Source organism: Ahaetulla prasina, chromosome 4 (assembly GCF_028640845.1).
Source record: "Ahaetulla prasina isolate Xishuangbanna chromosome 4, ASM2864084v1, whole genome shotgun sequence".
Classification (NCBI taxonomy): domain Eukaryota; kingdom Metazoa; phylum Chordata; class Lepidosauria; order Squamata; family Colubridae; genus Ahaetulla; species Ahaetulla prasina.
In genome coordinates, this window is record NC_080542.1 from 133,534,652 (window position 1) to 133,548,716 (window position 14,065).

The following is a 14,065-nucleotide window of genomic DNA, read 5'->3' on the forward strand; positions in this document are numbered from 1 at the left end:
CATAAGTATGAAAATGGTCATAAGTCACTTTTTTCAGGGCTGTTGTAACTTCAGATGGTCACTAAATGAATGGTTTTAAGTTGCGCACCAACTGTATCCCCTTTTTTTTTTTTTTGCTGAAAGCACGAATGCAGGCTTTGGTGTGTCTGGTCTTTTAAGGTTGCTATATTTTAGCAACTGGATGGTTGGGTGGAAATAAGTAGAGAAGAACTACATCTGAGTCATCATGTAGTAAGGGAATACAAAATAATCATTACGGGGACCATGTTTCCCCAAAAATAAGACCCTGTCTTATTTTTATTTTATTTTTTGAACCCTGAAATAAGCGCTTGGCCTTACTGCCAGGTGTTCAAAAGCCCGATAGGGCTTATTATCAGGGGATGCCTTATTTGGGAGGAAACATGGTAGTTCTCACTTAACAAGCACTCAATTAGCAACTGTGTTGAACAGGGTGGATTTGATTTAAATCGCGATTTAAATCGCTAGTAAATAGGGTTTATTTAAATCCACTCAATTTAAATCATAATTTTAAAAGAGCAGCTGTCATCTCTGACCTGCTGTTGACTCACTGACAGTCCCAATATTGCACAATACACATCCTCATGCTCCATTTCATGCTGAATAAACTAAATTATTAATGAATCTTAAATAGAAAACTATCTTTAGATAGATTTTTTACTCCAAAAGCATTTTATTAAAATAAATTTAATAGAAATAAAAAAAAATTTTTTTAAAAAAATCTGATTTTTAAACTTTTTTTTATCCACTCTGGTGTTGAATGAGTGGGACTTATGACCTGTTCTTGAATGTTCTGGCCATCGCAACATCTTTGTCATTATGTGAACCCAAGTCAATGGGGAAGCCAGCAGGAGGTTTCAGGTTGAGGTCATGTGACATCTTGCTTCAGGGCTGCATGGAATTTTCTTAAAAACCTCAGCTGGAATTGTAGGAACTGCTGTCCTAAGTTGGTGTGGCCATGTGATTTTTTCTATTTATTACCACATTGCTTAATGATGGACCTGCTAGTCTCACTTAGATCCGTAAGTGAAGATTACCTGTAATTAACTCCTTTGTTTTAAAAACAAAATCAAATCCATCCCCACTTTCCACATATTTCAGTAGTAATTGAATAAGACCAGGGGTCTGCAAACTTGGCTCTTTTAAGACTTGTGGACTTAAACTCCCAGAGTTCCTCAGCCAGCTTTGCCAGACCCCTGGAATAGACTATGCCATATGAAAAAAAAATCATTCATAAACTTGAGAGTTTTGTCCTTGTGATTCTGGAACAAAATTAAATATCTTCTTTTCAACCTTAGGAATGGATTTGAGAAAGAAAGAATTGATGCTTTACTCCACAAAATTGAGATCCAGATGAAGCATCAGTCAACCCGTTTTGGACTTGTCTTGGCTTCAGTAAGTGATGCTCCTCCCATAAAACCAGCCATAACATGTACCTTTTAAACATTGTTTGTATGGGATTGTCGCCACTGCACAATTTTTAAGCATTTGCAAAAGGATTTTAGGATGCAAGTCTAGAGTGTAAATAGTAACGATGCATCACAGTAAGAGACTCAAGTTACATTGGAGCCAGGGGTGAAATGCTCCCGGTTCGGACCAGATTGCCTGATCCGGTAGCGATGGCGGCGGCTGGTTCGGAGAACCAGTAGCAAAAATCCCTGCCCCTGTCCCGCCCCAGCTAAGCTGTGCGATCATCAGAGGGGTTTTTTTTGTTTTGTTTTTTACTTTTAAAAGCATTTTTTTCTTCGGGCGAAGAGGTTGTAAAAAAATGCTTTTAAAAGGTTCTGACGATCAGGTCAGCTGGGATTGTCAGAAACCTTTAAAAGCTTTTTTTCATTTGGTGATCCCAGCTGAGTCGCCTGATCATCACCGGCTTTTATAAGCATTTTTTTTACAACTTCTTTTGCCGAAAATGCTTTTAAAATAAATGCTTTTAAGAATTTAAAAAAATACTTTTAAAAGTAAAAAAAAAAGGTTGGCCATGCCCACTCAGTCACATTACCCCACCACCACCAAGCCACGCCCACAGAACCGGTAGTAACAAATTTTACATTTCACCCCTGATTGGAGCCCATGATCTTGAAGTTCTTCTCTGTGGAATTGCAGAAATCCCACTAATAACTTAAGGCTTGAATATGAGAGAGATGCTTCTGAACAAAATGGAATGGTCCAGCCAAGAAGAAACAAAAAATAGAACATTGATTGATTCTAGCCCATAATAATTACTTCTGGAGATTATCTCTCTAAATCAAAATCGGTGAACTTTATGGACTCAAGAACTGCGCCAGTCCTTGAGACTATGTAACCCTCTGCCAGTGAAAACGGAGCTCAGGAGGACTGCCCATGGCCCTGGAAAATTCCGTTTTGGGCTGTGACGGCCTCCTGCAACCGTCTGCCAATGAAAACTGAGCTCATTTTCGCTGGCAGAGGCACCAAGGGTTGGTCCTTCGCTGTTTCCAGGGTGGCCCCATGGGCCAAATCTAAACATCCTGCATCCAACCCACAGGCCTTGAATTTAACACCCCTGCTCTAGAGGGACAGTAGTCTTAATTTTCTTCATGTGGAATATTTGCATTCTTTTTTCTAACATTCTTTTTTCCTTTAAGAATATTGCCTCCTGCTGGAACCACGAAGGAGATCCTGTTGATCTTTTGAAAATAGCAGAGAAAGTAACTCAGCTCAGGCAATGCCTTAAGGAGGACCCCCATTTCCTGCAGAGAAAAGTAAAACAATACTTCAAGGTAGGAGTCTGTTGAGCCTATGTAGGACTGGTTTTAACACTGTTTCCAAGAGTGATTAGCCAGGCAATAAAAGTAGCCCAACACAAGAAATAAGTCTTATAAGCTTTCAGCCGATACAGAATGATCTCAGTGCAATGCAAAGTGTTGGGGTATTGAATTGCATAGAGATCATTCTGTATCTTTTGAAAACTTCTTTGATTTCTTGCTAGCGTTGGGCTACCCTATGCATTAGTGATATTTGGTGCATCTTCTAGTTTTCTTCTTCAGTAGAGCTACAAAGAGAAGGTTGTAATGCTTTAGTATGGCATATGTAAGTCTTCAATTTATTAACATTTGCTTAGTGACTGTTCAAGGTCCCAGTGAATCGCCTATAAAATACTTAACAACCCTGTTTCAAAATTTTGATTCTCCCAGTGACATGACTCCATTTATGGCCTTTTGCAGAGTCCTGCAGTCACATGACCACAATTTATGACATTATTGCCAAAACCTAGAATTTGCCTGTAGTTTTCGGCAGAGATGTCTTATAGCAAATAATAGATTCACTCAACAATCATGGCATTCAGTTAACAATGATGGCTATACTTAGCAACCATGGTGATAGTTATGAAGACCACCACAAGAAACCCTTAAAATTGGATCAATCTCTTGATTACCTGCTTTACAATCAGCATGACTTACAACTTAATTATGTAGACCAGGGGTGTCAAACTGATGGCCCACGGGCCGGGTACGTCACACACAGGTCACTCCCGCCCCCGGCTCCGCATATGGGAAAAACATTGCAAAATGTCATGTGATGGCAACATGACGCGGCAAGTTGGACACCTATGATGTAGACTTTATTATGGTAGTAAGTCAAGGACTACCAGAAATTAATAAGGCAGTTGATGTCAGTTGTTGAACAGCATCAGGAGCGAAGAGAAATTGTCTTTACACTGATTAGAATTATTCTTTCTTGGCCAAAGGACAACCCACACAGATTAACATTGTCTATGAGTCCAGATGCAGCTTTTCATGACAAGCAAGCAGCAATGGAGGCAGACAAATTGAAAGAGAAGGTTGAGGCCCTTTCAGAAGAAGAGAAGAAACAAATCTATGAGAAAGGTGGGTGTCTTCTGAATCATCAGAATGCCTTGTTTATTGATTAATGTTTGTTTCGCAAGCAGGAAGTGCTCTTCAGTCTCTTTTCTAAGTCTTTTTTTTTTTAAAAAAAATCTTTACTTTTTTTCCATTCCATTGAATTCTCTGGATTCAACACTTGATCTCTTGGTCACTTCATCTAATCTCTACATGCCTGGTCAGAGCACATATTCATATTTTTCTTACTCAGGATGATCAGCTACAGAGGGGAGGAGTTGGTCTCCCAGTCTTGATCTCTTACACCCATGGCTATTCCATATACTATATTTTTCAGAGTATAAGACGCACCCTTGTTTTTGGGGAGGAAAACGGGGGGGGGGGGAAATTCTGTCTCTGCCTACCAGGTATTCGTCTGGCTAGCGTTCTTAGCCTGGTCAGCTTCAGCATATTAGTTCGCTGGTTGTGAGCGCGCGCTTGAATGGCTCTCAAACGAAGTGTTTGGAGGCTGAAAATGTGAGGCGTGAGCCTAAAAATGCAGGCCATTATCTGTGGCAATCTCTGCAGCCAGGATGAGGGTGCGCAGAGATCGAAGGGTGGGGGCCAGCGGTGGACGGGGCTACATTCGGAATATAAGATGCACCCAAATTTTCATCCTCTTTTGGGGCGGGAAAGTGCCTCTTATTCTTGGAAAAATACGGCATTTCTTTTCCCCGGTGAGCTCAGAAGATACAGAATGTTATATAATTTGGAATAAATTCTATTTATGGATAGAAACAAAAGGTAGGAATTAGAGAAAAGTGAGATAAAAAATGTTAGTACTGAAAATAAGAAGGTAAATAATTATAATATTTTAATGTAAGAAAAATCTTAGCTAAAAGTTTTTTGGTTATATCAGGGGTAATCAACCTTTTTATACCTACCACCCACTTTTGTATCTCTGTTAGTAGTAAAATTTTCTAACCGCCCACCGGTTCCACAGTAATGCACCGTGTATCGTCATCTGTGCATGCCTCTTGCGCATCGTGGATTGGCTTTTGTGGGGGGGCCCTGACTTGTCTGTTAAGCTGGGTGGTGTGGGGGGAGATGCACGAGCTATTCTGGGACGAGGCTCTTTTGTTTGCAGTCGCACTATAGCGCCATTTAGTTTCACTTACGTAACGTGAACTAAACTTACGTGCGGGTGATACAAATAGTATATTTTCAGAAATTTAAATTGTCACAGGGAAGTTTATGAAAACCTAATGAAAATGTTTTTAAATAATACTATGAATTTTTTTAAAAAAGTCAATTAAATTAAAAAAAAGGAAACTGCTTCAATATCAGACAAAACCTCTACCGCCCACCATGAAAGCTGGAACGCTCACTAGTGACCAGTAGGGACCAGGTTGACTACCACTGGGTTATATTATTACTATTGTTACTATATCATTATTATTGTTATTAGTTTGTACGTTAATGTTTAATACCACTCTTCTTTTTTGGTCTTTTTTATTTATAAATGGTATACCCTAACAATGTACTGTTTTTTCAAAAAAATAATAATAAAAAATAAAAAAGTGACAATAAAATTAAATAAACATAATTTCTCAGATTAGTTCCATGTTTGATGAATTATAGTTGTAGGGGCTTTCCCCAAACTGCATCTCCCAGAATGCATTTCCAAGAAGCTTGCTGGGAATTCTGAGATTTGCAGAATAATCCAGTAGTTATTTTGGAAAAAACTTTCTGAGCATTCCTGACCCCCCAGAACTGTAGAGTTTCTGACCAATTAGCTCTTGATTTTAAAGCAGGTTAAAAGCACCATCATGCAACATGCAAGAGGCAAAAAGTAACCCTTAAAATTGTTTTACTATTAAAAAGCCACCAAAATATTGGTGTGTCATGCTGCAGCCTATGTGTTATTTTCCCTCTCCTCTCCTTTGGGTACTGAGCTGATTCTTGAACACCCCGCAGCTATTATTTTTCGCTTTGTCTTTGAAATAATCAGTAACCTTTTTAAACACTTGAAATTGGGTCCCTAGAAGACATTATCAAGTCCTTAACTAATGCTACAAGGCTTCCTTCCTTCCTTGCGGGGGAATTTGAGTAACTTGGTTTTGTTGGAATTGGTAAATTGATGTTCCCTTTGATCTGCTAGGTTTGGAATTGCTTGAACTGCAAAGCAAATCTCAAGATACTTCCTGTCTTCCGGCTCTGAAAGTTTCAGATATTAAACCAAGGATTCCGTTTACTGAACTGGAGATGGCACATGCAGGTTAGGGGAACTGAGGCATGGAGGGTGTGGGATACAAATAAAATACCATATTTTTCGGACTATAGGACGCTCCGGATTATAAGACACACCTAGCTTTTGGGGAGGAAAACAAGGGGGGGAAAATCTGCCTGTGCTTCCCAGCAATTGGCCCCCCTTGCAGCAAACAGCAAATTAATATCCAATACAGCAAAGAGCACAATCCCCAATGCCTGGAACGGGCCGAAAATGGGGCACACGGAGGCCAAAAATGGAGTGCGTGGAGGTAGTGATAGGCAGCAGTGGTAATGGGCGGTGACGGGGGCAGTGGGCGGTGGCAATCCCCGCAGCCTGGAACAGCTGATAGGTGATATTCTGGGAGGCAGATCTAACCGCCAATCAGCTGTTCGTACTAAATTGGGCTGTCCTAAAGCTGACCAGTATTCCACAGCCATGTGATAAAATTGTGGGTGCTTGGTAACTAGCATGTAACTAGCATGTGGGTGCTTGTTAACTAGCATGGTTAAAAGAATCCCAGGATAACATGATACCATTTGTGACCACCTCAGGTTGCTCTAACAAGTCGTCAGTGGGGAAATCCAGATTTACTTATTGACTGCTTGATTGACTTAACAATTGCAGTTATTCACTTAATCTTGGCAAAAAAAAATGATTTTAAAATTGGGTGGGATTCAATTTAGCAACTGCCTTGTTCCCAGTGGTGGCTGTAACTAAGGTCTATCTGTGTGTATCATGATCATTGTTGTCATATATACAAACTAATATAGGACAGCCCTTAGACATTCTTACCAAGGTAGTCCTTGACTTAATTCAATTTGCTCAGCAACTGTTCAGATGGGGGGAAAAAAGGATGTAAAACCAATTCTTAAAATTCTGGCCAACACAAAACCTCTGCTGTCACATGATTCTGCCCCAGGTGCTTTGATGCCGGGCTAGCAGTTACAATATCCCAGGGAGCTGTGGTCATGTAACTTGCATTGGTGCTTCTCACCTGAATTCACAACTCCCAACTCACTTGCATTTATCCTGGGCCAATCCTTTCAGGCCCTCATCCCTACCTGTGTTCCTTACCTGAGACTAGCTTCTTCCCTCTTAATAATCCATATATCTTAAGAGTTACAATAGCAACTGCTGTCACTGAGGGACACAGTCACATGATTTTGCACTTTAGGTCTTCATCTTACACTTTATGCCTGTATCACTTACTGAGGGCAATCTTGGCCATCACATCCTAGGGATTACCTGTCCTGGGAGGTTCCATCGCTTTGTGCGCCTGTGGTCCTTCCCCTGTTGTTGGATGATAGATAGGAGGGACAGGGGAAAAGAGCAGATCAGTGAGTCTTGGCAAAGCAGCTTAATGTGGACTTAAGTTGAATTGTCTTAGCATTACTGAGATCACTTGGTAAAGTGGTCTTCTCTTGTTTCTCTGTAGCTGAGGATGTTCCTGTCCAGTACTGTGCTCAACCCACAAATGGCATAGTTTATTTCAGAGCCATTTCCAGCCTGAACACACTCCCGGAAGAACTTCGGCCTTACGTTCCACTTTTTTGCGGTGTCATCACCAAGTAAGAGTGGGTTATGTCTGAAGCTTTTTCAGCCTCTGTCTGGGAATTTTCCTGGTCTCCCATCCAAATCATATTCTCCACCAACTTATTTTGTGCCAGAATTGTCACGAGTGGCTTGGTTTGGGAGCTAGGTTAGATTGCCAGTTATGGCCACAACTTTGTTCAGAGGGATACTATCAAGATCATGTGACCACTTTATAAAGCATTTTTTAAAATTTGCATTTATATCCCGCCCTTCTCCGAAGACTCAGGACGGCTTACACTGTGTTAAGCAATAGTCTTCATCCATTTGTATATTATATACAAAGTCAACTTTATTGCCCCCAACAATCTGGGTCCTCATTTTACCTACCTTATAAAGGATGGAAGGCTGAGTCAACCTTGGGCCTGGTGGGACTTGAACCTGCAGTAATTGCAAGCAGCTGCTGTTAATAACAGACTGTCTTACCAGTCTGAGCCACCAGAGGCCATTTCATTGGTAAGACCACGCTGGGAATACTGCATCCAGTTTTAGTCGCCACCAAAGATGCTGAGAACCTAAAAAAAAAACCGCATAGAAGAGCAACAAAGAGGATTAGGGGGCTGGAGGCTAAAACATATGAATGATTGAGGGGAACTAGGTATTTGTAATCTAATTAAGAGAAGGACTTGGGATGATATGAAAGCAGCCTTTCAATATTTGAGGGGCTGTCACCAAGAAGAGGGGATCAATGCATTCTCCAAAGTATCTGAAGGCAGCACAAGAAGTAACAGATGGAAGCTTATCCAACCTGGAACTAAGGACAGATTTCCTGACTGAGAACAATTAACTAGTACAATAGCTTGCCTCCAGACGTTATGGGTGCTTCTTTGCTGGCGTTTTTTGAGAAGAGATTGAACAGTCATTTGTCTGGAGTAGTATAAGGGTTTCCTGCTCAAATGGGGCTGGACTAGAAGATTTCTGAGGTTCCTTTCAATGCTTTAGTACTGCCACATCTGTACCTGTGCAGTATAATTGATTTGGCTTGGTCACACTTAACATAAGGACGCCAAGTGCTCTGAGCATCATCAGTCAGAATCCAAAGATCTCTATTTAACTACAGGTTGCTTCCCTTAGCAAAAGCACAAGGCAAGGGGATGAAGAAGCAGTTGACATGCCAAGTTCCAGGAAAGACTGGATTATTCAAGGCCCAAGAACGGCTCCCTTCTTGCACTTAGAATTTGCTCCTACAAATATTAGTCTTTCCTAAACATTGGGTATAATTATAGAGTTTACCAAGATGGCGAACCTATGGCACGCATGCCACAGGTGGCACACAGTGCCCTCTCTGTGGGCACATGAGCTGTCGCCCCAGTTCAGCTCCACCGTGCATGCGCTCATGCCTTCCACTGGCCAACTGGTCACTGGGTCTCTGCCGTGCATGTGTAGGTGGGTGGGGGATGTGCAGGGGAGCATGAAGGCATGTGCAGGGGGGTGAGGCATTGTGGTGGGGTCAGGGGCTGCGCATGCATTGCATTTTGATGGTTCAGGGGTGTGTGCACATTGTGGGCACTCAGTCTGGAAAAGGTTCAACATCACAGACCTAGGATGAAAACCCAACCATCTAGTGTGAATAATTGGTTTGTAGACCCACACAATCTGTATGAGAACCCAGTTTGTTCTTCTCTCTTTATTTTTCATAAGGATGGGGTGTGGAGCACTCAACTACCGAGAACAGGCTTTGGAAATAGATCTGAAAACAGGTGGCCTTTCTGTTAGCACACATATCAATGTAGATGACTCCCATCTGGACATGTATGAACAGGTGAGTCCATTTCCAGTTAAGGTCTGTTCAGTTGCACATGGATAACCACCTATGTTTTGCTGAGACAGAATTGCCAGTTAGAAAATCTCAAGGTTAAACTCTTGCTCTAATTCAGTAAGTGGCATCCTTCTCTAACTAGCTCTTAATTCTATCACTTGCTTTTTTTTCTCTTTGTTTTCCTAATTCCTTGGCTATTTGCAATACGAGGAAAATAAGTCAGGTCTACCAGTCAGCACTGTTGTAACTGTTATTTTGCAAATAATATGGGACTAATGCATTTGGAATAGAAAGTGCAATATGCATGGACATACTATGATAAAATCAGAAAAACTGAAGGGACATCTTTAGGTTCTTCAGGCTCAGATGCTCTTCCATGCAAAAATCCAAGTTACTCTTCCATCAAAATTTAAGACGCGAAGGACAATTCACCATTTATCTGGATAATTAGTTCTATTGCCAGTTCACTCTTACAGTTGGGAAAGCAAATAATAAATGTTGTGAAATTGCTTGATGATTATAATACTGATAGAAGAAAATATTTGTAGCTCGGATAGAAATGAAGGGGTCTGGTGCTTTTCTGAGCTTGGTTGCTTTCTTGCAGATGTTTCATTACCCAGACTAGGTGCACTGATGATGTTACCTACTTTGGATAATGAAACATCTGCAAGAAAACAACACAACTCAGAGAGCATCAAGGATCCCTCATTGATTATACTTTTCTTAAAGCTGAGATGTACAAAATGAGAGAGGAGTAAGTTGCTTTGTAGTTGTAAAGAATGCAATGCACTTGTTTTCCAAAATCAAGCTCTACACTCCAAAGGCAAAATGTCAGAAGGACAGCTTAGCCCAGCATGTTCATTTTGTATTTTTTCCCCCTAAACATGGGAAATAGTAACAAGCAGGGAAACTTGGGTCAAAATTGCTTCTCTTCCTCCTTCTACAACTTCTTTTGATTTCTGATGAATCCGACATGTTTCGAAATGTGTGCGGTTCAGGGCTTTGGAAGATTGGATTACTGTTTCAGGAGAGGAAGCGATTTACACGTTAGACCAGGGGTCTCCAACCTTGGGAACTTTAAGACTTGTGGACTTCAACTCTCAGAGACCCCTGTGTTAGACAAACTGTCAGGTTCATTAAGATCTAAGCTGAATTCCTACTGAAATGATTATTAGGATTTGTGTATTGAACTAGGGAAGCCAAGGGTTGGACTTGGGTGTAAATAGACTCTTCCAGTTTTGAATGCAGAGATGTTCTAAGGTTGTGAAGTAGAATAACTTAAAATAAGTCATTAGTGGGTAGGAGATTTACATGTACAAAGGACTTTTATCATTTATGTTTGTGCTTTAGTGAGTTGGATTTCAGTTTTGGATTGTAATTTCACAACTACCATTGGCATTTTTTTTAAAAAAGTGCAAGAATCCCATGTTAATCTTTCTTAAGTAATTTCCCTGGGTATCACTTTGCTTTATTTTTTCATTTATTCCTAAAATTCTTCTTTAGGGTGTGATCTTCTCTTCATTATGCCTGGATAGAAACTTGCCTGACATGATGCATCTCTGGACTGAAATATTCAACAAGTATGGTCCATTTTATGGAACAATATTTTTATGTAACTAAAGGTGTATATTTCCTTGTTTGTGTATTTGAATTTATTATCTTCCCAGCTCTGATGGATAGTTCCAGCGGTAATACTTAAAGCATTTTAGTAAATAACTTCATATTGGTTGATACATATTAGTTGGTTGATTGAACAATGCTCCTTTTGGCTGGTGTTTAATTAAGAGGAAGAGAAGGCCAATAATTGTCTTGAGTGGAGGATTGCTGGTGCTTTGAGGTCCTTTAAAGTGAGTAAAGATGGAGTGAATGGAATTATATCTCCATTCATATGGCCGCAAGCGTAATGGCCATTAATGAGATAGTTAACAGTTAGTAAACCTTTGATGAACTTTCCCAGTTTAGTCCTGCGCCTTATTTGTAACAGAAGCTCCTTTTTTTCTTTCTCCTTTTTCTCTTTGCAGCCCTCATTTTGAAGATGAAGAGCATTTCAAAGTCTTGGTTAAAATGACGGCTCAAGAGCTATCAAATGGCATCCCTGATTCTGGACATCATTATGCCTTAATTAGAGCAAGCAGGACTCTGACCCTTGCAGGAGAATTGCAAGAGATGTTTCATGGCATGGAGCAGGTGAAATGAAAGGGAAAGGATTTGATACATCTGGCATTTAAAAAAATGGAAAGATGCCATTATTCTGTGTTGTCCAGGTCTGCCTATTAAGATTGTTCCCAGTGCCTGTTTTTTTTATTTTTTTATTTTTCATTGAACTGGAGATGCTCAAGACTGAAAGGGAGTTTTGCATATGAAATGGATTTGGTATGCACCAAGACAGATTCCTTGTGTGTCACACTTGGGCAATAAAATAAAGAATTCTATTCCATTCCATTCCATTCCATTCCATTCCATTCCATTCCATTATTCTATTCTATTCCTTTCCATTATTCTATTCTATTCTATTCCATTCCATTCCTTATTCTATTCTATTCTATTCCATTCCATTCCATTATTCCATTCCATTCCATTCCATTATTCTATTCTATTCCATTCCATTCCATTCCATTATTCTATTCTATTCTATTCTATTCCATTCCTTATTCTATTCTATTCCATTCCATTATTCTATTCTATTCTATTCTGTTCCGTTCCATTCCATTCCATTCCATTCCATTCCATTCCATTCCATTATTCTATTCTATTCTATTCTATTCCATTCCATTCCATTCCATTCCATTATTCTATTCCATTCCATTCCATTATTCTATTCCATTCCATTCTATTCCATTAATCCATTCCATTATTCTATTTTCTTCCCTTCCCTTCCATTATTCTATTCTATTCCATTCAATTATTCTATTCTATTCTATTCCATTCCATTTCATTCCATTATTCTATTCTATTCCATTCCATTCCATTCCATTCCATTATTCTATTCCATTCCATTCCATTATTCTATTCTATTCTATTCCATTTCATTCCATTATTCTATTCTATTCTATTCTATTCTATTCTATTCTATTCTATTCTATTCTATTCTATCCTGTCTTAGTCAAAGCATCATCAAAGGCTCCAAGTGTCCTCATGGAGAACCATGTGATACAGTCTCCTTTACAGTATAATTTCTCTTTCTGGTAGGGCAGGGATTCAAAATAGTGTCATCACATGTCATCCTGTGATGTATCACAACTTTTTTTACCCTTCGCTAAAATGGGTGTGGGCGTATGGACCAGCTGGTGACGCATCTGGTCCATGGGCCGCGAGTTTGACACCCCTGTAGTATGGGATGAGTTACTGATCTTTTCAGGGGAAACCCAAAGCCTCAGTTGCTAGTCAGCCCAATATAGTCATAGAATTAGTGATTAAGGCCCTCAAAGCATTTAAGTACTCATTGTAAACATGAGTTTTGTGATAATTTCCCTTGTATTAATGCAACACAGAAAGTCCTAAATCTATCATTCATTCAGTTAAAGTTACAGTGGCGCTGAAAAAAAAAAACTTGCAACTGGTTCTTAGTAATACATCCCCATAGACTCTAGTTCAGAATTCAATTACTTGGCAACCAGCGTGTGTTTATAGTAGTGGCCAAAATTATGGAAAGCTTTTGGGAAAAGTGTATTTCTGAGGTTTGATGGCTAATAGCACCACTTTTTTTTTTTTTTTGAGTTTCAGGATAATTATATTTTACTGCTGGAATGGTCTGGGAATAGCCCAGGCCCCAGTTGAAAATCTGTGGAGCCGACTAAAGAAACTTGTTAGTCAGAAGCGACCCAGCAATAAAACCCGGTTAATAGAAGCAATCATGGAATCTTGGTTTCCCATTAGAACAGCTTCAAAACTAAAAGACTTGGTTCTCTCCATGGGAAGGCATTGTAAGGCCATCATTCACGCTAAGGGTTCCCCAACTAAAGTATTAACCAGCACGGTGATAATTTTTGTATATCTTGTTTTTTCTACATGTTTCACTTTTCTTCTTTTTACTGTAACTGGTATTCTAATAGCAAATCCTTCATTAAAAAATATTGCATTACGTTTTTGATTAAATCATCTTTCCACTGATATATAATTTTATGGTACTATTAAAAAAAAAGTGGTGTTACTAGCTAGTTTTATAAAATACACTTTTCCCAAAAGGTTTTCACAATTTTGCCCACTACTATATGATCTTTGCAGCTTCCTGGGGATCATGTATATACCATTTTTATCTATCTCAGCTGGCTTCCAAAATGCAAAGTCAGTAGAGAAGCTATCTATGCTTTTGCTCTTAATACCTTTCCATCCTTTTTCTATTCAGGTGAAATTGATGAAGCGAATTGCAGAAATGATAGACATTAAGTCTGTGCTCCGAAAACTGCCACGGATCAAGAAATACCTTTTAAATAGTGACAACCTGAGGTGAGTTTGGATTCATCCTTCAAATCCTTGCAGGCACCACTGAATATGCATAACGTTAAAATTCAGCCAATCATGATTTCTAACTGAATTCTAAAAACTTCAGTTTTAAAAGAACTAAAATAAAATTCACTCTCTGGTTAGGTCAATACCACAAATTTGGAGTCATCCATCATCCTTAGA

At 39.5% G+C, this 14,065-nt stretch overlaps 1 protein-coding gene across 2 annotated transcripts in view; it reads left to right on the forward strand.

The window, feature by feature from the left end:
* Positions 1–14,065, forward strand: part of PITRM1 (pitrilysin metallopeptidase 1) — a 55,416-nt gene that overhangs the window by 24,786 nt on the left and 16,565 nt on the right. For both annotated transcript variants that reach the window (XM_058183905.1, XM_058183906.1), the window contains exons 12-20: positions 1,317–1,413; positions 2,625–2,759; positions 3,728–3,866; positions 5,980–6,096; positions 7,526–7,658; positions 9,322–9,442; positions 10,943–11,019; positions 11,461–11,626; positions 13,785–13,885. In XM_058183905.1, the coding sequence (XP_058039888.1) occupies positions 1,317–1,413; positions 2,625–2,759; positions 3,728–3,866; positions 5,980–6,096; positions 7,526–7,658; positions 9,322–9,442; positions 10,943–11,019; positions 11,461–11,626; positions 13,785–13,885 (1,086 nt within the window). The remainder of the gene's footprint in view (positions 1–1,316; positions 1,414–2,624; positions 2,760–3,727; positions 3,867–5,979; positions 6,097–7,525; positions 7,659–9,321; positions 9,443–10,942; positions 11,020–11,460; positions 11,627–13,784; positions 13,886–14,065) is intronic.